Source organism: Lemur catta, chromosome 21 (assembly GCF_020740605.2).
Source record: "Lemur catta isolate mLemCat1 chromosome 21, mLemCat1.pri, whole genome shotgun sequence".
Classification (NCBI taxonomy): Eukaryota; Metazoa; Chordata; class Mammalia; order Primates; family Lemuridae; genus Lemur; species Lemur catta.
Window position 1 is genome coordinate 15,368,274 of NC_059148.1, and position 23,295 is coordinate 15,391,568.

Below are 23,295 nucleotides of genomic sequence, written 5' to 3' on the forward strand. Positions count from 1 at the left end.
GTGCTTGGGGATCTGTGTTCGAATTCCGATCCTGGGATGGGGGGATCTCACACAGGTTGAAGTTCGAGGACCTCTGGGCTGGAGAGTACCTACCTCTGGAGTTCAAGGCACTGATGCAGACTGAGGGTAGTGGCACCATTCTCTTCTCCTTGCTGGGGGCTCAGGTTTCCATCTGTAAAACGAAGGACCCTGGCAGGGCTAGGAGTCTCTCAGCTCTCCCTCAGAAAATGCTTATCTCTAGGATGCTCAGTGATCAGCTGAGAGGCCTGGAGGAATAGGTTTTATACCAGAAGTCTGTGTTATCCAAGGATAAGGAGGAAAAGTCCACTTAGAGTGACTATGCTTACAATGGGGACCAACATCAGAGAATTCTGTGGAGGGGGGAAAAAACATTTTAGGACAATCATAAAAACTAAAATTAATTTCATCTTGGAGTCAGCAGATTTTAGATTATACTTGCAGCTATGTAACAATTCTTAAATATTTTTACGTGTTTACATCTCATTTCTTACAATGAATAAAGAATGAATTGAGGCCGGGCATGGTGGCTCACGCCTGTAATCCTAGAACTCTGGGAGGCCAAGATGGGTGGATCGCTTGAGCTCAGGAGTTGGAGACCAGCCTGAGCAAGAGCGAGACCCTGTCTCTACTAAAAATAGAAAGAAAATTAGCTGGACAACTAAAAAATATATAGAAAAAATTAGCCAGGCATGGTGGTGCATGCCTGTAGTCCCAGCTAATCGGGAGGCTGAAGCAGTAGGATTGCTCGAGCCCAGGAGTTTGAGGTTGCTGTGAGCTAAGCTGACGCCATGGCACTCTACCCTGGACAACAGAGTGAGACTCTGTCTCAAAAAAAAAAAAAATTATACACAAGAAAGCAGGGGATGGGTAAATTCACACCTAATGGGTGCCATGCACGCCGTCTGGGAGATGGGCACACTTGTAGCTTTGACTCGGGTGGTGCAAAGGCAATTTTTTTTTTGAGACACAGTCTCACTCTGTTGCCCAGGCTAGAGTGCTGTGGCGTCAGCCTAGCTCACAGCAACCTCAAACTCCTGGGCTCAAGCAATCCTACTGCCTCAGCCTCCCGAGCAGCTAGGACTATAGGAAGGGGCCACTATCCCCGGCTAATTTTTTCTATATATTTTTATTTGTCCAGCTACTTTCTTTTTTTTTTTTTTTTTTCAGTAGAGACGGGGTCTCGCTCTTGCTCAGGCTGGTCTCGAACGCCTGAGCTCAAACCATCCGCCTGCCTCAGCCTCCCAGAGTGCCAGGATTACAGGCGTCAGCCACTGCGCCTGGCCAGTGCAAAGGCAATTTATGTGACCAAAGCATTTGTAATTTTGAGAAAAGTAAAAAAAAAAAGGAAAGAAAAAAAAAACTTACACATGGATTTTCAACTGTGCAGGAAGTTGATAGCCCTAGACCCCACACTGTTCAAGGGTCAGCTTTATTTGTCTTCTGTTCACATTGCACTGTCAGACATTTGTAACATCCAAGATCAAAGAGAATTTGACCATCAGGGACAATGACAGGACTAGTGGGAAGAGTGGGGGGGGAGGGAAGAAGAAGAGCTTTTGCCTTTTGTGCTCTGCTGACTTTGGCTTCTCCAACAACCTCTCAATAGTAGGGACCTGGGATAATAAATACCAAGACGATGAAGCCCTGCCACCAAGCAGAAACAAGTAAGGTGTATGTGAACAGGGCAGCATCTCTCTGCAGAATCGGAAGCTTCCTGTACTCTGCTTTTCTCACCCCCCTAGAAAAAGCCTACCTGCAAATGCTCTTTTACACTGCGCTGTGGCTCCCGCTTGCCCTTTCAGACTGCAAAGCCACCCCCCAAGGAGCCACAGACAAAGGCAATTAGTCAGGTGACACTTTAATGGGCTGGTGTCTTTGGAGGATATCAGAGCCACGTGTGGGCCTTGGGGGAGATGACAGGCAGGGTGGGAGATCAGCGATGGCTGAAGAATCCCTGAGGATGGTTATATTTAAACGGCTTCATCCGGCTGGGACCCCTAGAGAGACAGGAGGAGAGAGAGTTGTTAATATCATGCCTTCCAGACTGAGAAAATAAATTACGGTTCATTCACACAAGGGAATACTATGTGGCTGTTAGGAACAAAAAAAAAAAAAAAAAGAGGCAGAGTTACATGACACAGAAGGCTGTGAGAAGAGCAGACTGCAGAACAATATGTGAGGTGTGATACCATTTTTGTAAGAATGTCTTTATGTGCTTGCAAATGTGTGAACACAAAATTGGAAGGGCCCTCGCTGACAGTGGCACTTTTGGAGACAGGGGTGGGGAATCCTCACTTTTTAGAGTGTTTCTTGTTGTTCATATGGTTAACAACAAACATGTTTTATTTCTGCAATTTTAAAAAAATGAAGAAAAATTTTAAAAGTCCTTCTTGGTGGGAGATTCCCATGTAGGCAGAAGATGGGAGTAAAAAGAAACCATACTCAGTGTCTGCCAAGGGCTCTGTGCTCTATACTTACCACCTCTTAGGTGCTATTTCAAGGTAAAATGCCCAACACTATACAGCCAGCAAGTAGTAGAGCCAAAATGCAAAAGCAGATATGACACCAAGGCCTGTTTGCCACAGGAAGGCTGACTCATGTGCTTTAGCTGTAATTCTGGACCCCCAAACAAAACTTCACAGAGGGGCCTCTGCCACACAGCTGCACAATGAATGCATGTCTGCTAAAATGGGCTCTGCCCCCATTTTTGTCTGTTTTTGATTGACATGCAGTGGTAACCAGAAGGTGACCGTGGGTGTGAGGGCTTCCTCGGCTTGCACCGTGCTTGGCACTTTATATGCTCCGTCTCATTTAATTTCATCCTCCCAGCAATGCCTGAGGCAGGTGTGCTGTTTTACAGATGAGGACACTGAAGTTCGGAGGGGCTAAGTACAAAACCTAGTCACACGAGTAGGAGCTGCAATTTGAACCAATGTCATCTAGCCCCAAAGCTTTTGCTTGTACTGTGATGTCACATGCCTCCCAACACCAGAAAGGCAGAGTCACCTGGGCAAGTCTAGGCACACTGCCCATACTGATGGAGAACCCACAGCCCAAAGGTACCCAGCTAGGGGCAAAGCCAGGCCTCAGGGCTCTTGCCGCCCAGGCCAGCACTCTGCACCCCAGCCCAGGAGCCTCGCGTCTCACGCCCACCAGTCATGGAGTTAACTGGACCCAAGTCGCCAGAGGACCACCCTCCCAGAGTGCTGACAGATGAGCACAGCCTGGGGGACACACAAAGCACTTGAGGAAATGCGTCCTCTGGGAACCAGTAGAGAAGAGGAAATTAACACTGGCTGTGTGAGAGCCCCCACTCTGGCAATGTGCTACTCCACTGGGCGGGTGGGAAAAGCTGAGGTCTCACACAGCTCCACTGGGGACAGCAAGTCCTAGAAGGCTCCAGAATCTAGCTGCCAGCTCCGCCCACACAGCTCCACTGGGGACAGCAAGTCCTAGAAGGCTCCAGAATCTAGCTGCCAGCTCCGCCTCCCAGCTGCCACTCAGGGGCCGGAGCTGGTTATTATGAGACAACACAATGAACCAGGCCAGTGGAGGTGCCAGACAGGTGGGAGAATGCTGGGACTGCTTCCAGGGGCTGGAACTGGCTGTCCGAGAACAAGGTGAGGGGAAGGTAGGGCACCATTCAGACTGGCAGGGAACACGAGGGAAATTCCTTATTAGAAACAGACTGCGGCCCTTCTTCCCTCCCAAACACTGCCCCTCCCCAACCTCGCCCAGAAAGAAGGGACGCCTGGACAGTGGACTCTGGGGTTTTCAAACTGACTCTTAAAGAACATGAGTTAGGGTACAAAAGGCAAAGAAAGGACACAACATCAAAGAGAAAGAAAAAGTAGCTAGAAATGCCATGAGCCCAGACACTCTGAGTACCAAGCCGTCAGGACCTACTGGCATTTTCTAAGCCCCAGTCTCGCGCCAGGAAGCTTTACATGAATTATATCTGATTCATCCCAAGCTCGAAGGCATTACTTCCACCACTTCAGCCTCGAGGAAACTCGCTCAGAGCTGAGCGAAAGTAGCTCTTCCCAGATCTCCAAGCTGGTGAACAGCTAAGCAGAGATCTGCATCATGTCTGTGTGTCTGGCAAGTCGGTTCCTTCTGGGATACCTGGCTACGCAAAGCTCTGACTCTCACTGAGTGGGCAGCACTCAGGGAGACCACAGCGGACTCCCTGGGGAATGGTGACGATGCACAAGTTCAAAAAGCTGATGTGGACAGTAAAAAGCAAACAAACTCTATTACTTTCCACAGAAAGTATAGAAAATAAAGTTAAGCCAAATCCTCCTGGTTCGTGGCCTAGTGCTATTTATGTGGTCAGGTGGCTGACCTTCAGGGGGTGATCATGAAGAACAGGTAGACCAGGATGATGGGGGGTGGGCTGCAGGGGAAGCTTCAGGAAGGAGGGAGCAAGCTCTCCCCAAGAAATTGCCCCTGATCTCTGCCCCACGTCCCCTCGAGAGGTTACCAAAGCCCCGGCCCTCCCCTTACCTAAAAAGCCGCAGACACATCTTCTCCTGGGGAAATTCCTTGGGCCCCTCCACGCTGTCGTCATGGCTCTCAGTCTCCAGGTAGACGTCCAAGAGCACGCACAGCCGCTGCAGCTGGTTGGTTAAGAGCTGGTGGCTGGGCCGGGGGCCACACAGCTCCTTGTAGCACACGTTCACCTCGCTCTCCATGGCCTGTGTGGGTGGGACGCCAGCAGCTCAGCACCACCCTCCTGTGTGGGGGTGACCACGCTGGCCAGGCTTCCGTCTGCAGCAGGAGCCGGGCCACCAGATCAAGCCAGCCTGGCTTATCCTGAGGCCTCTCAAGACAATGGGGTCTTCCTGATTCTGACCCTTAACGCTCCCTGCCTCCTACGCCCACAGCCAGGAAGACGGAGGTATGTAGACACGGAGTCTCAAGATAAGACCCAAGTCAAGGCCAGGTGCGGTGGCTCACACCTGTAATCCTAGCCCTCTGGGAGGCCGAGGTGGGTGGATCGCTCGAGGTCAGGAGTTCAAGACCAGCCTGAGCGAGACCCCGTCTCTACTAAAAATAGAAATAAAAATTATCTGGACAACTAAAAATATATATAGAAAGAATTAGCCGGGCATGGTGGCAAATGCCTGTAGTCCCAGCTACTCGGGAGGCTGAGGCAGAAGGATTGCTTGAGCCCAGGAGTTTGAGAGTCTGAGGTTGCTGTGAGCTAGGCTGACGCCATGGCACTCACTCTAGCCCAGGCAACAGAGTGAGACTCTGTCTCAAAAAAAAAAAAAAGACCCAAGTCAGAAGGTGTTTGTTAAACATGTTCACGGCCATAAGGCTGCTACTGAATCAAATCAGCAAGTATAATAATTAACAGCCACAGTGATCTCATCATCATCTTGTTCCAACGCTTCTATAATGCCTCTGAGGTTATTCATATCTTCATGGGAGCTCAAGACATTAACTTTTCTTTCTTTTTTTTTCAGACAGAGTCTCACTCTGTTGCCTGGGCTAGAGTGAGTGCTGTGGCATCAGCCTAGCTCACAGCAACCTCAAACTCTCAAACTCCTGGGCTCAAGCAATCCTTCTGCCTCAGCCTCACGAGTAGCTGGGACTACAGGCATGCGCCACCATACCTGGCTCATTTTTTTCTATACATATTTTTAGCTGTCCACATAATTTCTTTCTATTTTTAGTAGAGATGGGGTCTCGCCCTTGCTCAGGCTGGTCTCGAACTCCTGACCTCGAGCAATCCTCCCGCCTCGGCCTCCCAGAGTGCTAGGATTACAGGCGTGAGCCACTGCGCCCGGCCAAGACATTAACTTTTCAAGGCAAATATTTCTCCACATTTTATAAATGGGGAGACCTGTGGACCCCAAGGTAGGGAGGTGGGCAAGATGGGGCTGGGCTCTTTCCTCTACTATTCCATGCAGGCTCCAGCAACTTCTGCAAATGCTGGCAAGCCCCTCTGTTCTGGGTATTAAGGCAGTGCCCAGGTCACCAGCTGCGGCAGGTTCTGCCTCTGCCCACCTCCCCCAGGGGACTCTCCCTGCTCCTCCTGTCACCCCCAGCAGGGCCTTACCCGAATGTTGTCATCATTGCTGTTGGTCTTCTCCCCTTTCCAGTTTAGACAGAGCCGGAAAATGGGTGGGATGGAGGAGTAACCGGGGTTCAACACCACGGCAGCCTGGAGTTTGGCTGGGAAGAGATGGGAGAGGAGGACAAATCAGTTCTGAGACCCAGCCTGCCAGCCACAGCAGCCTCCCCACTGGACCCGAGGCCAGCTCAGATGTCCCCTATTAATCCAAGTACTGAAGAATACATTCTGGTCCTCACTGTTCTAGAATCTTTGAAGTGGAATTGACAGGCTGCAGAACGTGAGGTCCCATAACTCTGGCCCCTCCAAGGACTTTGATCTATTTACTGTGCCACAAAGGTGTGGACTCCCCAGAGTCTGGTCCACCCTGGGTTTGTCCAGGTGCTACTTTGACAGAAATTTACTTTGTTATTTCTTTGTTTGCCAGCAAGTTAAGGATTTCTCCCACCTCGGCCCCCCCAAGTGCTAGGATCACAGGCATGAGCCACCGTGCCTGGCCCACTACAGAAATTTTCCAAATTGACCTGCTATAAAACGATTGAAAGGTTATATATTTGCTACTGTTGCCCATTTATTCCCTTAAAGCTTATCTGTTTTTTCAACAACATTGTACTGCTGCCATTACAGCAAACATATTTTCTTCCTTTGATTTTTATGTAATTTGTTATATAAAATTCTTTTTAATGGCTAACATTTTTGGAACACTTACTATATTCCAGGCAAGAGGACAGGAGACTATAGGTTTAGGCAATTCCTCCCTGACAGTCAGAACAATAATTTTTTAAAAATGATACCTTTCTTTGTTGTTGTATTGCTTTTGTTGTAACAGTCTGCATATATTTCTGGATTTATCTCTGTTCACCAATATTTTTTGGTTTTATTTTTCTTTTATTTTCTACTGATTTTTTGTTTTTAATCTACACTACCAAAAAATTTTTTTTCTTTCTTTTTTTTTTTTTTTTTTGAGACAGAGTCTTCGCTTTGCCCGGGTGAGAGTGCCGTGGCATCAGCCTAGCTCACAGCAACCTCAAACTCCTGGGCTCAAGTGATCCTACTGCCTCAGCCTCCCGAGTAGCTGGGACTACAGGCATGTACCACCATGCCCAGCTAATTTTTTCTATATATTTTTAGTTGGCCAGATAATTTCTTTCTATTTTTTTTTTTAGTAGAGACGAGGTCTTGCTCTTGCTCAGGCTGGTCTTGAACTCCTGAGCTCAAATGATCCGCCCGCCTTGGCCTCCCAGAGTGCTAGGATTACAGGCATGAGCCACCGTGCCTGGCCTTTTTTTGTTTCTTGAGACAGAATCTGGCTCTCTCACCCGGGCTAGAGTGCAGTGGCCTCATCCTAGCTCACTGCAACCTCAAACTCCTGGGCTCAAGTGATCCCCCTGCTTCAGCCTCTGGAGTAGCTGGGACTACAGGCGTATACTCCCACATCTAGCTATTTTTTTTCTGTTTTTAGTAGAGACAGGGTCTGGCTCTTGCTCAGGCTGGTCTTGAACTCCTGACCTCAAGCGATCGTCCTGCCTCAGCCTCCCAGAGTGCTAGGATTACAGGCATGAGCCACCATCTCCACAACACTAAAGTGCAACGTGAAGTAGCAAGTGCTACTGGAGAAGCTGCAGCAAGTTATCCATATGTTCTAGCTAAGATCACTGATGAAGGTGGCTACACTAAACAACAGATTTTCAATGCAGACAAAACAGCCTTCTTCCACTGGAAGAAAATGCTATCTAGGGCTTTCCCAGCTAGAGAGACATCAATACTTCAAAGCTTCCAAGGACAGGCTAACTGTCATTAGAGGCTGATGCAGCTGGTGACTTTAAGTTGAAGTCAATGCTCATTTACCATTCTGAAAATCCTAGGGTCTTGTAATGGGGTGGAAACAGAAAAAGAAAAAAAAAAAAAAAGTGAAAATCCTAGGGCCCTTAAGAATTATGCTAAATTAGCTGGGCACGGTGGCTCATACCTGAAATCCCAGCACTTTGGGAGGCCAAGGTGAGAGGATCGCTTGAGCCCAGGAGTTTGCGATCAGCCTGAGCAACATAGTAGCACCTTGTCTGTACAAAAAACAATTTAAAAATTAGCCAGGCATGGTGGCGCATCCTGTAGTCCTAGATACTTCGGAGACTAAGGCAGGAGGATCACTTGAGCCCAGGAGTTCCAGGCTACAGTAAACTATGATTGCACCACCGCACTCTGGCATGGGTGACAAAATAAGACCCTGTCTCTAAAAAAAGAAAAGAAAGGGGGGGATAGAAAACAAATGTACAAAATGTAAATAGTGGTCATCTATTAGAAGGGAGGGAATGAACTGCGATCAGAAGGCCTCAACTGTATCTGAGATATTCAATTTTTTTCAGAATATTACAAAAAAAGACATTACAAAGAAGAGAGAAGGGAAGAAAGTAGGATAGAGAGGAGAGAAACTCTGATATTAAAGACTTCAACCTCTCCTTACGTTTCTTGAACTGTCTTAGAACTACCGAGTTCTGTCTTAGAACTGTCTTAGAACTACTGAGTCTTGGGGGGTCAGATCTTATGGGCAGTCCCAGACTTGGGTTGGACAACAGCACAGCAGCCCAAATGCAGCATTTGCGGGGCTCCAGCAGGTGACCCTAGCAGAGCCAGATGCTGTTAAGAGGCTTGAGGATTCAGAGCTTTCGATGCATCTAAAGTGAGTGCAGGGGCTGCAGAAGAGGAAAAGAGGCCCTGCGACCCTGCCCTTTACAGCCTGAGAGTGACACCTCAGCCCTTCTGTCAACAGCAGGAAGAACAGGATATCTGATACTAGAGGGTCGTAAGCAAAGGGAGAGGAGCTCAGGCTCAGAGCTCAGACTGGGTGTGTAATTAGACAGAATTTCCTCACCTGTGCAGTGAGACTGGTATTACCACCCACAGGACTCTCATGAGGATTAAGTGAGGTAAAGCACGTATGTGACTATTTGCCAGGTCCCCGAGGCAGCTTTCCAGGATCTTTCGCTTCCTTCGGGCAACCCCAGGAGTGTTTGAATCTTGGCAGCTCCCTTTGCCTAGAACCTCTGTGATGAGCAGAGCAATTACCTGTACCCCTTTCGACGAGAGCCATGTAGTAGAGATTGGTGTCCCCAGCCAATCCCACCTCCACGATGTCTTTGGTAAAATGCAGCTCCTAGAACAGACACACCACAGACAAATGAACTGCTGGCTCCTCTAATTAAATGCCCTGTCGTTCCAGTGAGGGGGCAGGAGCCAAAAGGCGACGTGGTCCTGTAGTCCCCAGGATAGCAAGGGTAACCTGTCACTCTTTCACCTACCAGGTAATCCTCATGGGCAATCGTCACCCACTTCACCAGGCGAGAGACAACCTTGGCAGGGAAGAGGTACTGGCAATCACTGGTAACAGGCACAATGCCATGTTCTAAAAGAGAGTAGGACAGGTGGTGTCACAGGTAGAGATCAGGTGCCACAGCTGGGTACCTAGCATCCTCCTCGGGCTTTCTGGAGGGCTCAGATGACCCTGCCAGCTGTCCAGGTACGCCTGGTACTCGAGGTACCCAGGTCAACACGTGCCAGGAAAGCAGGCATACCAACTTGACCTTCACCCAGTGCTGTGCACTTGTGGCCAGACCCGGCATCAGCATTTACAATGCTTTATCCTTAATGCAAACAATGGCCAGCCAAACAGAACCCCCTGCAGCCAGAACCAGTGACAGTGCCTTTGCAGCAGTGACTGTTAATTAGATCAAATAGCCAAGAGGGCTGTGTTTTCATAGCTGACCTTGGTGGAGAAAACGACTGAAGTGTTCTGTGTCAGTTCCTCTAAGGGAAAAGAGCTGGAGAACTGCTCCAGGGTAAATTTCTGCTGGCGTTTCAATAGGCAAATATGCCAACACAGTAAATGCTGTCCGGGATGACAACCATCCAACCTTGGGACAAAACAAACTCAGCAATGCTGACGGGAAGCAGGGCCCAAGGGACAAGCAACACTGCCCTGGAGAGATCGGCATCCACATGGAACCGAAGAACTGACCGGGGGGCTCTCCAGAAGGGTCCTGGTAACCCAGTGCCTTTCCTGACAGTGACTCTTTCAGGTCAGAAAGATCTCGACCCTCCCACTCCTCCCCACACACAGCCTGCAAGTGCCTTGAACATGATAAGCACTTGACAAGTATTTACTGAATGAATAAAGGAAGAGAAGTCCCCATACAGCCAGCGCCCCAGTCAGTGGCTTGTCAGAATCACGTAGGCGCTTAGGAGGAAACACAAGGTCGGAGGAGGGCTCAGCCTTACCCTGGGGAATATCAGGTCAGTAGGTCTTGGGGAAGGGATGAGGAGTGGACCCCAGGACAGCTGAGCGTGAACTCCACGTAGGCAGGGGCTCTGCCAATGTGTTCGCTGTTCTTCCTTGAGCACTACACTCAGTGCCTGGCATGATTCAGGCTCTTGTTACATATGTGTCAACTGCACATCAAAGTCTGTGATGCACTGACATAGGATGAGCTGCCGCTGACCAATCTGAGAACTGGTGCTACCCAAAGACCATGGGTCCCCTCTGTGAGGGCCAGGACAGCCCTGATGGCTCTGAGGGGAGCTAAGATCTCTGCTTGGATGGGCCTTAGCTCTCCCCAGTGGCCTGAGAAGATCCCCGCTCAGTAAAGCCAGCAATCCAGGGCTCTTTGATTTGTTGTCAGGATTCAAGACTTCTAAGCGAAAGGCTAAGTCATTTTTGTCCCTGTGTTGTCTGAGTGACTCTTAAGCCCCCAGCATCAGCTTACCCAGGGACGCAAACTGCTTGTGGAGGGCCAGGCGGGACTGCACCCTGGTCTTCAGCAGTTTCATGGTGGTCTCCATGTGGCTGGCGCTCAGCGAGTGGTCAGCGATCACCGTGTGCTGTGAATGCAAATGAGAGGCACACAGCTCAGTGCTCCCCTCCCTTCCTGCAGGCACCACGTCTCTCCCGGGATCTGCCTGCCTGTGGCAGCCTGATTGCCCATATCCCAAGGGCAGAGCCTTTTAGCAATGGCAGAGTTTATCTGCTGTGACAGGCCAGACGCTGAGTCTGGCAGGAACAAGACAAGCTGCTGGGTTCTTGAGAGGCTGTGGCCAGCTCTGAGAAAAGGCCAGGCCCCCTGGAATTGTACTCATGCCTGATTTCTGGCATCCTTGGACACAAGACCGAAGGCAGCAAGGCCCGTGGCCATGCTGTGCTCAGAGCAAGGACCCAGGCTACCTTGGTCTAGACGGCTACTGGGCTCAGAGAGACGGCAAAAGGTACCACAACACTTTTAGGCCTTGGACATTTTAGTGTCCTTAGTGGATGGAAGACAGGTCACAGCCTCGAGGGAAAGCATTCTGCTAGTTCAAAGCTCCAAAAGGCCATCTGAGGCCTTCCTGGAGTCTACACCGGAGGAGAGGGGGTAGGGCTCTTCAGCCAAGAAAACCAGATCAGTATACACACCTGTGGCTGCTCTTTGGGGAAGTGGAGGCCACCCAGCTTCTGTACCCACAAATAGGGATGACCTAGGTCAAGTACATAGTCTCGCAAAGTCAGGATGCTGCAGAAAAGAAGACAAAAGAAAATTATTTTCTAAGTCATTTCTATTGCAGTCCCAGGAGACAGCCCTCTTCCCACCCTCCATGCCACACAAACAGGCCTCAGGCGCAGCCATGCTCACAGCCAGGCTGCCAGCAAAGCCCCTGAACTTCATCAGTTCCCTACTGTGAATTTCATCTCTCCCACATTTGTTTTCCCCCTTTTCTCCTTGCAGCCTTCAACCCATAAGCAAATCTCAAATAAAAAGGCAATGTATTGATCTTTTCATTGATCTACCAATTTATAAAATATTTTTTAAAACTTTAACCCTTGGAGAATTAAAATGTTAAACATTTTTACTGTATCATGAGTTCTTATCATGTTCCCCAAGTTTTGATCCTTCTACCCTTTTCCACCCTTCCAGGACCTCTCTTTGCCTTGTGAGCAAGAACAAGCATTCCCTCTGCCCTGCGGTCCTCCCTGTCCTCTGGCCCTGACAGATCTCCAGCATTGGGCCTGAGCCACCAGAGAAACTCCGCAGTAGGGAGGCTGAGAGAGGAAACACTGCTGACTCACCCGACTTTATCAAACTGATACTGATTGGCTGGATTCGGAGTTTTCTTCCCATGATCCGCAGGAAACAAGCAGCTCAGGACTGAGTCAGGAGACAGCAAGTCCCTGGAAGAGGGAGAACAGACTGCAGTGAGAATGCAACCAACGTCTTGCCTCAGGGTAGACTTGGGCATTTGGGGGTGGTATTGCCACCTCTCACTGATGACCAATGCCACCATTAATTGAGTGATTCCCGTGGGCCAGACCTTTATGGGCTTGAGGTCATTGGATCCTCACAACCCCATGAGGGAGGGTTTATCATTTCCACTTTACAGAGGAGAAACTCAAGGCTTTGAAAGATACGGCTTGTCCAAGATCACATTGCTAGTAAGTGCTGGAGAGGGGTTTCTACTGTCTGATCAAAGAGAGTAGAACCCTTAACCACCATTTTTTAAAAAACCTATCCCTTTCCCTTCAAGATGGTATTTATATGGCGGCCAGGGCTTTACCTCAGGGGAGCAAAGCCCCATGACACCAGCAACAGAAATAATTACGATTTTCACAGGAGCAGAACAGACTCCCTTCTGCCCCAGAGAGAACAAGTGTGCAGCTTTGGTGCTGTGTCTATCTCACTTTGAGCAAATGTCATGCTAATCACACACACAAAAAAAGGCTCCTTTATATTCCCAGAAAAAGATATCACATGCACTGGAGACAAGGTGACCCAGAGCTATAAGTGGAGAGAGACAACGACGCTACTGCCACCCACCTGGGACGGTTATGGCACAGTCTGTAATTATACACGACAAGCAGAGATGAGATGATACGGGGGGATAACGTAGTAATTTTATCACAGAGGATGACAAGGTGGTTCTTTCCCTGAACCACCAGGGGGTTCTCCTTCATCTTTCCAGGACAGCATCAGGAGCAACCCAGGCAGGACAAGCTGATCCTGTGATCTGGCCCCCGCATGCCTTCCAGAACTTAACACCAGGACAGTGACAGCTTCCGGCTTGTCCCTATTCTCTATTCTCTGTCTCACTGAGTCTCCCTGCCCACATGGAGACCTGACTCAAAAATAGACAAAACTTTCAGTCTTTTAGCCAGTGTTTAGTGACTATTACTAACACACTGAATCAACCAAAATGAAACAGAACGGCTAAAATTGCACATGATAAAGGTTTTCAATTGACAAGACCTGACAGAACAATCAAACCTTCTTGACAAAATTTTTATCTGCAACATGTGGCTCAGGACAACTGAATTTGGTACAAACAACAGACATAGGCTGGGCACAGTGGCTCATGTCTGTAATCCCAGCACTCTGGAAGGCAGAGGTGGGAGGGAGGATCACTTGAGCTCAGGAGTTCGAGACCAGCCTGAGCAAGAGTAAGACCTCATCTCTACTGAAAATTGAAAAATTAGCTAGGTGTCATGGTGAGTGCCTGTAGTCCCAGCTACTCGGGAGGCTGAGGCAGGAGGATCACTTGAGCCCAGGAGTTTGAGGTTGCTGTGAGCTAGGCTGATGCCACGGCACTCTAGCCTGGGCAACAGAGAGAGACTCTGTCTTAAAAAAAAAAAAAAAAAATGGTAGGACATTCAGATGAAAAGACACTGGAGAGAAGCTTTGCTCAATTGCAATGAATGTATGGGCCTTACAGTGATCCGGATTCAGAACACAAACTACAAAAACAAAGCAAAACTCCTCAAAAGATCTATGAGAAAATCAGGGAAATTTGAACACTGACTGGATATCATCTGGTATCAAGGCATTAATGTGATAATATATCCCTATGTTTCCTTAGATAAATCAATAAAACCATGTCACAGGTTTGTGTCTTCAAGGGGCCAAAGGCAGCCTGTATTTTAGCAAAGGCCTCAGGGCTGGGAGTCTAAGGACTCAAGCTTTAGGTTCAGGGCTTCAATAACTGGTCACATGCCCCCAGACCTCAGTTTCTCCACCTGTAAAACAGGAGGATGAGCTAGACAACACCTGAAGGCCTTAAAAATCTAATCCTAGTTTTGCAGTGGCATTTCTGTTTATGTTTCCTTCCTGTTTAGGGGCCAGGGCCCACCTAGCCAAAACAGCAGTATAGTATAGTGGTACACAGGCCTGGATGGCTTGGAATTATGACTCTCTGCTCAATACCTGTGACCTTGGGGCAGCCCCTTAACTGTCCAGAGCCTCAGTTAACTCACCTTGGAGAGCTGCTGTGCAAGTTAAAAGAGTCGATAACCATAAATCAACCGTCATTTACCAAGTGTCTCATCTATGCTAAGCACTTGACCTGACTTCACAAGCATTAACAAGCACAGAGTGAGGAAACAGACTCTGAGGCCAGGACACAGCTGAGCGAGGAGCTGCAGTTGAGCTGGCAACAAAGCCCACCTGTAGCCCAGCACGTAGCCTACCATTTCTCAGACTGCATCTGAGAAATGAGCAAGCAGAAGGCACGCAACAAGGAGCTCCACCATGATCCTAGGAGCCAGGGCTAAGCAGTGGCGCTCAGAAAAAGCCAGCCCTGGGCGCCCTCTGCTGGGCCCAGGTAAGAACATGGTCAATTTCATCTAGAGTGGCCCTGCGGAGTCCAACAGCCTCAAGCACAGTGACAGAGGATGCTGTGGCCTAAAGGGGATATGGACTCTAAGTGCAGGGTCTAAAACCCAGGAGACACCCCACCATCAGGCAGAACAGGAAGCGGTAGGAAGAGTCCTGCTTCACCAGGCACCAGACCTGTGCCTCCCTAAGCCTCAGTGACCTTTCCTTCTTTCTTTTTGAGCTGGGGACTTGCTACTTCGCCCAGGCTAGACTCGTACTCAAACTCCTGGGCTCAAGTGATCCTTAGCTTCCTGAGTAGCTGGGACCACAGGTGTGCACCACTGCACATGGCTCCCTCAGTGACCATTCTACAGCTGACAGTGGGACCAGGGCAGGGCAGGGCAGGGCCAGGAGTGCCAGGCTGGGGCAGCGGTCTCGTAAGTGGAGGCTATTTCACCCCAAGGCCCTCCTGGTCCTCCCTTCTTCCCATCTCTAGCTGCACAGCACGACTGCCGTGGTCAGGGACTTCCTGGGGATGCAATGGCTGTCATTACTATACCTTTGGTCACCTCCTCAAAACTTCCACAGGGATCCACCACAGTCTTCCTCCCACTGCCCAGGTAAGGACAACCTGGGCTTGAGATGAGCTGGGGAGCAAAAATCCCAGCGATAGGAAGGGATAGGAAGAGAAAAGGAAAAGAGAGGCCTAAATTTGTAACCTGATGTCTGCCAACTCTCATTTGCCATTCACACACTTCCCACTGGTTGCCAAAAAGCTGGTGCTCTGCCCCACCTACTCAATTTGCAAATGTCCTGTCGTCACACTTTTATCTGCTGCACAGTAAGAGGACTTCACAAATTAAAGTCAAAGAGTGCTTTCTACATATCAGTGATGTCCTAGCAAGTCTAGTCTGTCCGGACACAATAAGAAAAGTCAACATAGCTGTGAACTTCCTGAGAGCCGGCGGGAAGAACCCAGAGCAGCCCTGCAACAAGGCTCTCATCACCTCCCCCTGCTGTGCCCCACTGCACACAGCGCCTGCCCAGTACCCTGCACTGATGGGGGTGATCAGCTCCATGGCAGTTGTCACTTTGGCTTTTACTGTCATGATGTTGAGGTTCATGAGGTAGTAGAAAGTCAGGTGAAGCACACTGTCATCTGGAGGGGGAGGAAGAAGAGAAAATGATGAGTCAGACACTCAGAGCAGAGTCAACAATATCATAGAAAAGAAACTGAAAGAGGTTTTGTAATCTTTTACTACAAATCCAAAAACTCAATGGCAACATAATGTTGAGCAATAAAAGCAAAGAGAGCGTCCACAAATTCTTTGCTACTCTTCCCACCAAGAGATGGGGCTTAATTTCCCTGCCCTTGAGTGTCAGCTGGACTTAGTGACTCTGCTTCTAACAAATATAATATGGAAGGGAGCCAAGAGATCATGGTCAACATTACCAGTGATAAGACACAGTGATGTCACGTACCCCTGATGTGACATGATGATGACCACCACATCTCTGCTACTCTACCCCCAATTCCATAACTTCAGTCTAATCTAGGTCAGGGGGCCGGGCGCAGTGACTCACACCTGTAATCCTAGCACTCTGGGAGGCCGAGGCGGGAGGATTGTTTGAGCTCAGGAGTTTGAGACCAGCCTGCCCAAGAGCAAGACCCCGTTTCTACTTAAAATAGAAAAATTAGCTGGGCAACGTGGCGCATGCTGTAATCCCAGCAACTCGGAGACTAAAGCAGGAGAATTGCTTGAGCCAAGGAGTTTGAGGTTGCAGTGAGCTATGATGACACCACTGTACTCTACCCAGGTGACAGAGCAAGACTTTATCTCAAAAAAATAAATAAAAAATAAAATAAAACAATAACAACAACAAAAAAAGAAACAAACTCCAAGCAAAACAAGGAGGAAAACCGGAGAAATATGAAACGGGAATTGTTTCTTGGGCAAGAGGCCGTGGCCTGCTGCACTCCCTGCACCTGCAGCTAGCAGAACTCTTAGGTGCTACAATCCCTCATAATGAAGTGAGAGCAGCCAGACCTTTGCACTTCAGGTCGAGCATGACGGACAGCGGGTGCCTCTTCAGCATCTCCTTGCGCTTGTCGTCCAACTGCACCCCTAGTGTGGGTCGCCGGCGTTTCTGGACAAAGGAAAGAGTCCAGCCCGTGAGCGCTGGTCACACAAATCTCCTCCTCCCGCTCCCTGCTGGCCAGGGCCTCAGCATTGCCGCCTGGGGCCGGCTGCTTCTGCTAGCTGGGATGCCAGGCTCCCCTCCCAGCAGCCCTTTCTTTCAAACCTCTTTCTTCTGCCACTAGGGAGGATGGCACCTGCAAACAAGCAGGCCCCAGGGCAGCTGCCTGGCATCCCCCCGAGAGGAAATGGCTCTCACCGTGGTCTGCTCCTCCTCGGCATCCGAGTCACTCTCGTCATCTGCAGCCACACAGAGAAGGCAGCTGGAGGTCAGAGGGCTTCAAATGCTCCCTAAGGCACCTCAACCCCCAGGGCATAAAGGGGCTCAGACTGTCTTTTGTAAATGGGTTTCTTTAAAATAAATGATAAATTCATTTGCTGCTTCTTATTCAGTATAGAAACCATAGCGATAAAAAGAAGAAAGACACATAATCTCACCACCCCTGTTTTTTTAAAGAGCTTTTTAATGTCGTTTTGATGGAACACAAGCCCCTTTTGGTGATGGTGGTGGTAATAATGGTAATATATAAACATCAACAACAATAAATAATAGCAGCTTGCGTAATCTGAGGGGCTGCCATGTGCTGAGAATGACGCTAAGGGTCTTGTGTGCAATTCCTTATTTAATCCACATAATAATTCTACATGAGGTGTTACTACATATTTTTCACAGATGAGTAAACCGAGGCTCAGAAATGTGAAATACCTTCCTCAGGGTCAGTGAGCTAGTGAGTGGGAGGGCGGAAATTCACAGGCAGCGCTCTGTGACTCCAGAAACTGAGCCCTCCCTTGCCTACCCCAGGGCGCTAAGACATTAAGGTCAAGCGTCCTGTTACACAGAACCAGTCCAGCTCATTCCCAAACTTGGTGTCCCTGGGGGAGGCAGCCCAACAACCACATTACCTTGGGAGTCCTCAGGAGGCTTGAACAGAGCCTTGGCTTCGTCCACACTGCCTTCAATTGCCACAGACAATGTCTTATCTGGGGGCAAGAAAAAGCTTCGTAGGAAGGCTGCTAGGGGAAGGCACTAGCGACACAGGCAGGCCAGCTCTAGGGCTGCATTTCTTCTGCTCCTGCCCCAGCACCTTGCTGACTGGGGATGGGAGGGCAAAAGCCCTTCCTCCAGATGAAGAGGAACAAGGTAGGGAACTCAGTCCTTTTTCTATCATTTACTGAGAACGAAGAACTTAAGTACAGATTCCTAGACTAACATCACCTAAGACTAGTGGTGACCGCCTCTGTTTTCAGGCATACACCAAGGCACTGAAATGCAAACTGAGAGCCCGAAGCCGCATGGAATTCCTTTGCCAATTGTCATAAAGGTTCTCACTCAAAAGTCCATCCTGTTCACACCCCAGAAACACCTGCTCTCACCTGACTAAGTGCTTACTCTCTATTTCCCGCTACACCAAGCCCCTGGCTGCCACTGTCTCATTTAACCGGGAGGCAGCAGGACAGTGGGTAGGAATATGGACCCTGCAGTCCAACCCCAGGCCTCAGTCCCTGTCCCACCAATTCCCAAACACATGACGTGGAAAGTTATATCATTGCTCTGAGCCTCAGTTTCCTTACCTATGAAATGGGGACTTGACATATAGTAGCTGCCCTGTTGAGGTAGCGACTGAATGAGCTGATGATTGTAATTAAAAAATTATTTTTAAAAATAAATTTTTAAACCTCAACAACCCTATACGAGCAATACTGTTATTGTAGCCACTTATAGATGAGAAACTTAAGGCTCAGAGAAGTTAGATACCATGGCCAGAAAGCCGATAAGCCAGTATTCAAGACCAGGTGTGTTCAACTTGAGCTTGGCCTCTCAAGCACACCAGCTAACAGCCTGTTCTGTGCACCAGGCTTGACACCTCACTGAGTGATGCCTTGGTACCCCCTTTCTGGCACTCTGAGGGTTTAACGCTACGAGGTCAGACAGGCCACCACTCGGATGCTCCATTATTAAGGGTACATATAGTCACAGGAGCCTGAAATGGTTTGCTCAGCCGCACTAGGGAGATGTGACAAACTCCAAAAGTGGCTGACCACAGCCTTATTTCTGGCAACCCTGTTTCAACCATCACCTCCCACCCCAAACAAGCTGGCGGCCCACTAGCAAATGCTAGACTATTCTTTTCAGTCATTTAATCTTAGAATTCTACTGGAAAATGGGAATGGAAACAGGTTGGATTTTAAACACAAAAGAAAAGAAAATTACTCACCCTGTCTAGGGGGCTGGGAGGAGGATTTCATATGAGCTGATGATGGAAACAGGAGGGAGAACAAGGGGAGGGAGAGGACCGGAAGGACCAGGACAACACAAGAAGAGAGACAGTAATGTGTTGGTGCCCGTGGCTGGGAGGAGAGGCAAGCACTGATGCAACATGTCTGTCTGATGCGGTGGGGAGGGGAAGAGAAGTTAGGTGCTGGGTGAAAGCCGCACTAGAGTAAGAGGCAGGGTCTCCAGAAATTTCTCAAAACCTTAGCAGAGTCACAGGCTGCCCTTAAGCTTAAGAAAGACATATTGTCTAACCTGGTAATTCACTATAATAACATGCAGCCTGTTTCAGGGCACGGTGAAAGTCTGGGACAACTGGCTGGGACCTGTGTTCACCAAGCCACCCCCACCCTGAAGCGGAGCAAGAGGCGCTGATCCACCTGCCAAGCGTGCCTTAATTGAGGTGAGCACCTGGGAGACCAGACAGGCTGTCTGGGCACTGTACCCAGCAGCCGTCCAGCCAGGCTCACGAATGGTTCAAAGCCATCCATTCTGAAATACCCATCAGGTTAGTCTAGCCTCAGGCCAGCTGGTCAGAGCAGCCATGCTGGGTAGCGCAGCGGGGAGGCAGCATCTGTCACCTGAGGGCATCTGGGCAGGGCCGGGAAGTTTCCTCGGCAGGTGGTGCTTCCAAATGACTCAGTCGGCCACAGCTGCTGCTCCCACAGCCCCTCTTCCTCAACCAGCCCCCATACTCACCACAGGCCTGCCCATACGCAGTGGCCTGGACAAAGAGGACGTAGAGGGGAGGCGGCAAGTGCCTCGCTGTCTCATACTGCTTGTGAGCCTGGTCGAACGGCATGAACAGGTACTCCTGCACCGGGAGGGAAGCCTGCATGCAATAAAAGAGGGATTTTTGTTTTTCCTTTTTCTGTCAGTCCACATGGGACCATGCGGCTGCTTAGTGACTGCATATAGTTTTTTATTTACAAAAGAGATACGGCCAGGTGTGGGAGCTCATACCTGTAATCCCAGCACTTTGGGAGGCCAAGGTGGGAGGATTGCTTAAAGACAGGAGTTAGAGATCAGCCTAAGCAACATAGTGAGACCCCACCTCTACGAAAGAATGGAAAAATTAGCTGGGCTTGGTGGCTCATGTCTATAGTCCCAGCTACTTGGAGGCTGAGGCAGGAAGATCACTTGAGCCCAGGAGTTTGAGGTTGCAGTGAGCTGTGATGATGCCACTGCACTCTAGCCCAGGGAACAGAGTAAGACCCAGTTGTATTCTATATCATTATATCAACAACAGTTAGTAACAAAATCAAATTATAAAAAGATACCATTTCCAATAGCATCAAGAAAACATCAAATATCCAAGAATAAATCACTGAAACATGTATAAGCCTCTATGAAAAGACCTGAGAAATGAAAGATCTAAATAAATGGAGGTTATGAATGTCAATAGCCTGGAAGACTCAATGTTGTCCAGATGTCAATTTTCCCTGAAGTGATCTACAGATTCAACTAATCTCAATCAAAATCCCAGCAGGTGAAAACAGACAAGCTGATTCTAAAGTTTATATGTAAATGCAAAGGGCCAAGAATAACTAAGACATCCCGAAGAAATACCTGGGGGCAGCTACCAACTAACTATGCGCTGAGACTTTTGACAAAGCTACAGGAAATAAGATAGCACGATATTGGTGCAAGGACAGGCAAATAGATCACACACAAACCCACACAAACACTCGAACATAGACATTTGATTTCTGACAAAAGTGGCACTGCAGAACACTCAGGAAAGCATGTCTTTTCAATAAATAGGTTAGCTGAATACTCAGATGGACAGAAAAAAATGAATCTTCACCCTTACCTCACACTATGTACAAAATTCACTTCCAGGACAACTACAGAATGAAATGCGAAAGGTAAACAATAAAGCTTCTAAAAGAGAACACAGGAGAATATTTCCATGACATTGGAAGGAGGAAGATTTCTTAAACAGCAAACAAAAAGCACTAACCATAAAGAAAAAGATTAATAATTAGATCATTGTAAAATTAAGAACATCTGCTCATTAAAAGATACCAATACCAACAGTGAAAAGGTAGATAATAGACCAGGAAAGATCTACAAAAGATTTAGCTCCAGAAAATATGAAGAACTCCAGGCAACCCAACAGAAAAATAGTCAAATGACTGGCACAGGCCCTTCACAAAAGAGGTTATCCAAAAGCCAATAAGCATACAAAAGGTGCTATGCTCAATGTCTAGGAAAATGAAAATTAAAATCACAATGAGATACCCTCCAGAATGGCTAAAATTAAGAAGACTGACAATATCAAGTGTTAACGAGGATGTGGAGCAACTAGAACTTTCATGTGGTGCTGGTAGGAATTTCCGTAAATCGGTACAATCACTTCAGAAAACTCTTTCAGTATCTACCAAAGCTAAAAATGTGCTTAGCATATGCTATGACACAGCACTTTTATTCCTGGGTATATACTAAAAAAATGTGTACACATGTGTACCAAAGGACACATATAAGAAAGCTCATTGCAGCAGTATTCATAATAGCCCCAAACCGAAAATAACCAAAATCAAATACTAAACATCAATGAAAATAAATGAACTCCTGGTACTCACAGTAACACAGCTGATTCTCATAAACATGCCATTGAACAAAAGAAGCCAGACACAAAAGAGTGTACACTACGATTCTATTTGCATAAAGCTCAAAACCAGGCAAAACTAACCTATGATATGTTAGAAGTCCAGATAATGGCTACTAGGACGTGAGGAGAGATAGGGACTGGACAGGAAGAATAAAGAAGCTTCTGGAAAACTGGTAATGTTCTTTCTCTTGATTTTGGGTGCTGGTTATACACTTGTGTTCACTTAGTGAACATTCACTGAGCTGTACACTTAGGAGTTCTATGCTTTTCTGTATGCAAAATTATTTTTTAAAGTAATATACTGTACATCATTTTAAAAAGTTGTATTCAAGCTTACAAAGCAAAAACTCCCAGTTCCCGGCCCCCAAAAGTAACTATTAATGGTTTGATGTGAATACAGATAATTTCTAAGCATACAGACAACTTATACATGTATATATCCATACAGATACTTTGCAAACCAAGGTATACAAATGAGATCATAATATATGTTCTACAGCAGCAGTCCCCAACCTTTTTGGCACCAGGGACCAGTTTCATGGAAGACAATTTTTCCATGGACCTTGGGGGGAGGGGATGGTTTGGGGATGATTCAAGTGCATCACATTTATTGTGCAGTCAAACCTCTCTGCTAAGGATAATCTATATTGGCAGCTGCTCCCCAGCCCTAGTGTCATGGCCTCAGCTCCACCTCAGATCATCAGGCATTAGACTCTCATAAGCAGCGTGCAACCTGTATCTCTCACATGTGTAGTTTACAGTAGGATTCCCGATCCTATGAGAACCTAGTGCCTACGCTCATCTGACAGGAGGTGGAGCTTATGCAGTGATGCCAGTGATGGGGAACAGCTGTAAATACAGATGACACTTCACTTGCTCACTCACTGCTCACCTCCTGCTGTGCACCCCACCCACCTAAGTTTCTTGGAAAAAAGAAGAGGGGTGGGGAGCAGTGGCAGAGCTCTGCAGCCCCGTCCCTAACAGGCCACGGACAGATACCCAGGGTTGGGGACCAAAGATCTAATAGATGTGTAGCACATTTCGATGCCTGGAGACTACAGGGCTAGTGGGGACTACGCAGGGGGTAAACTAAACTTACAGAGGCTAAGAAAGTACATTACCCAAAGGAGAGTCTAGATGAGAAGAAAATGCCCAGGTAAATGTGTATATACATTCCTGAGCCCAGACGGCCAGCACTTCTTCCCCCGCCAGACACACGCTTTTTGTACCACCTAGGTAGGACGGCAGACAAGGCCACCCTTGCACTGTATTCCAATTAGGGTAACAGACCTGGCAAAGCCCAAAGGGTGATGTGGCTTCTGGTCAGTGGTGAAGGCAAAGCAAAAGGCTGGCGGGCCTCACCTGCATGATGCTGTTGAGACGGGGCTGGAGGCTGCTCAGGTACTCCTTCTTCACCTCAATCTCCTTGAGGATCTTCTCCTTGTTGGACAGGGATTCTCTGTACTTCTCTGCCAGCCTGTTGGGGAAAGACAGAGCACTAT

The 23,295-nt window shown here is 48.2% G+C and overlaps 1 protein-coding gene across 3 annotated transcripts in view; it reads right to left on the reverse strand.

Annotated features, from left to right (window-relative positions):
* Positions 1-1,863: 1,863 nt before the first annotated feature.
* The window catches only part of THOC5 (THO complex 5), a 30,543-nt gene continuing 9,111 nt past the window's right edge, over positions 1,864-23,295 (reverse strand). For 2 of the 3 annotated variants that reach the window (XM_045534417.1, XM_045534418.1), the window contains exons 7-21: positions 23,156-23,270; positions 19,879-20,011; positions 19,124-19,159; positions 17,811-17,888; positions 17,107-17,147; positions 16,758-16,857; positions 15,760-15,868; positions 12,195-12,296; positions 11,544-11,640; positions 10,861-10,975; positions 9,400-9,503; positions 9,167-9,254; positions 6,089-6,204; positions 4,528-4,718; positions 1,864-2,018 (exon numbers count right to left, since the gene is read on the reverse strand). In XM_045534417.1, the coding sequence (XP_045390373.1) occupies positions 1,955-2,018; positions 4,528-4,718; positions 6,089-6,204; positions 9,167-9,254; positions 9,400-9,503; positions 10,861-10,975; positions 11,544-11,640; positions 12,195-12,296; positions 15,760-15,868; positions 16,758-16,857; positions 17,107-17,147; positions 17,811-17,888; positions 19,124-19,159; positions 19,879-20,011; positions 23,156-23,270 (1,489 nt within the window). In that variant the 3' untranslated portion in view covers positions 1,864-1,954. The remainder of the gene's footprint in view (positions 2,019-4,527; positions 4,719-6,088; positions 6,205-9,166; positions 9,255-9,399; positions 9,504-10,860; positions 10,976-11,543; positions 11,641-12,194; positions 12,297-15,759; positions 15,869-16,757; positions 16,858-17,106; positions 17,148-17,810; positions 17,889-19,123; positions 19,160-19,878; positions 20,012-23,155; positions 23,271-23,295) is intronic. The other variant, XM_045534419.1, reaches the window with a different exon arrangement.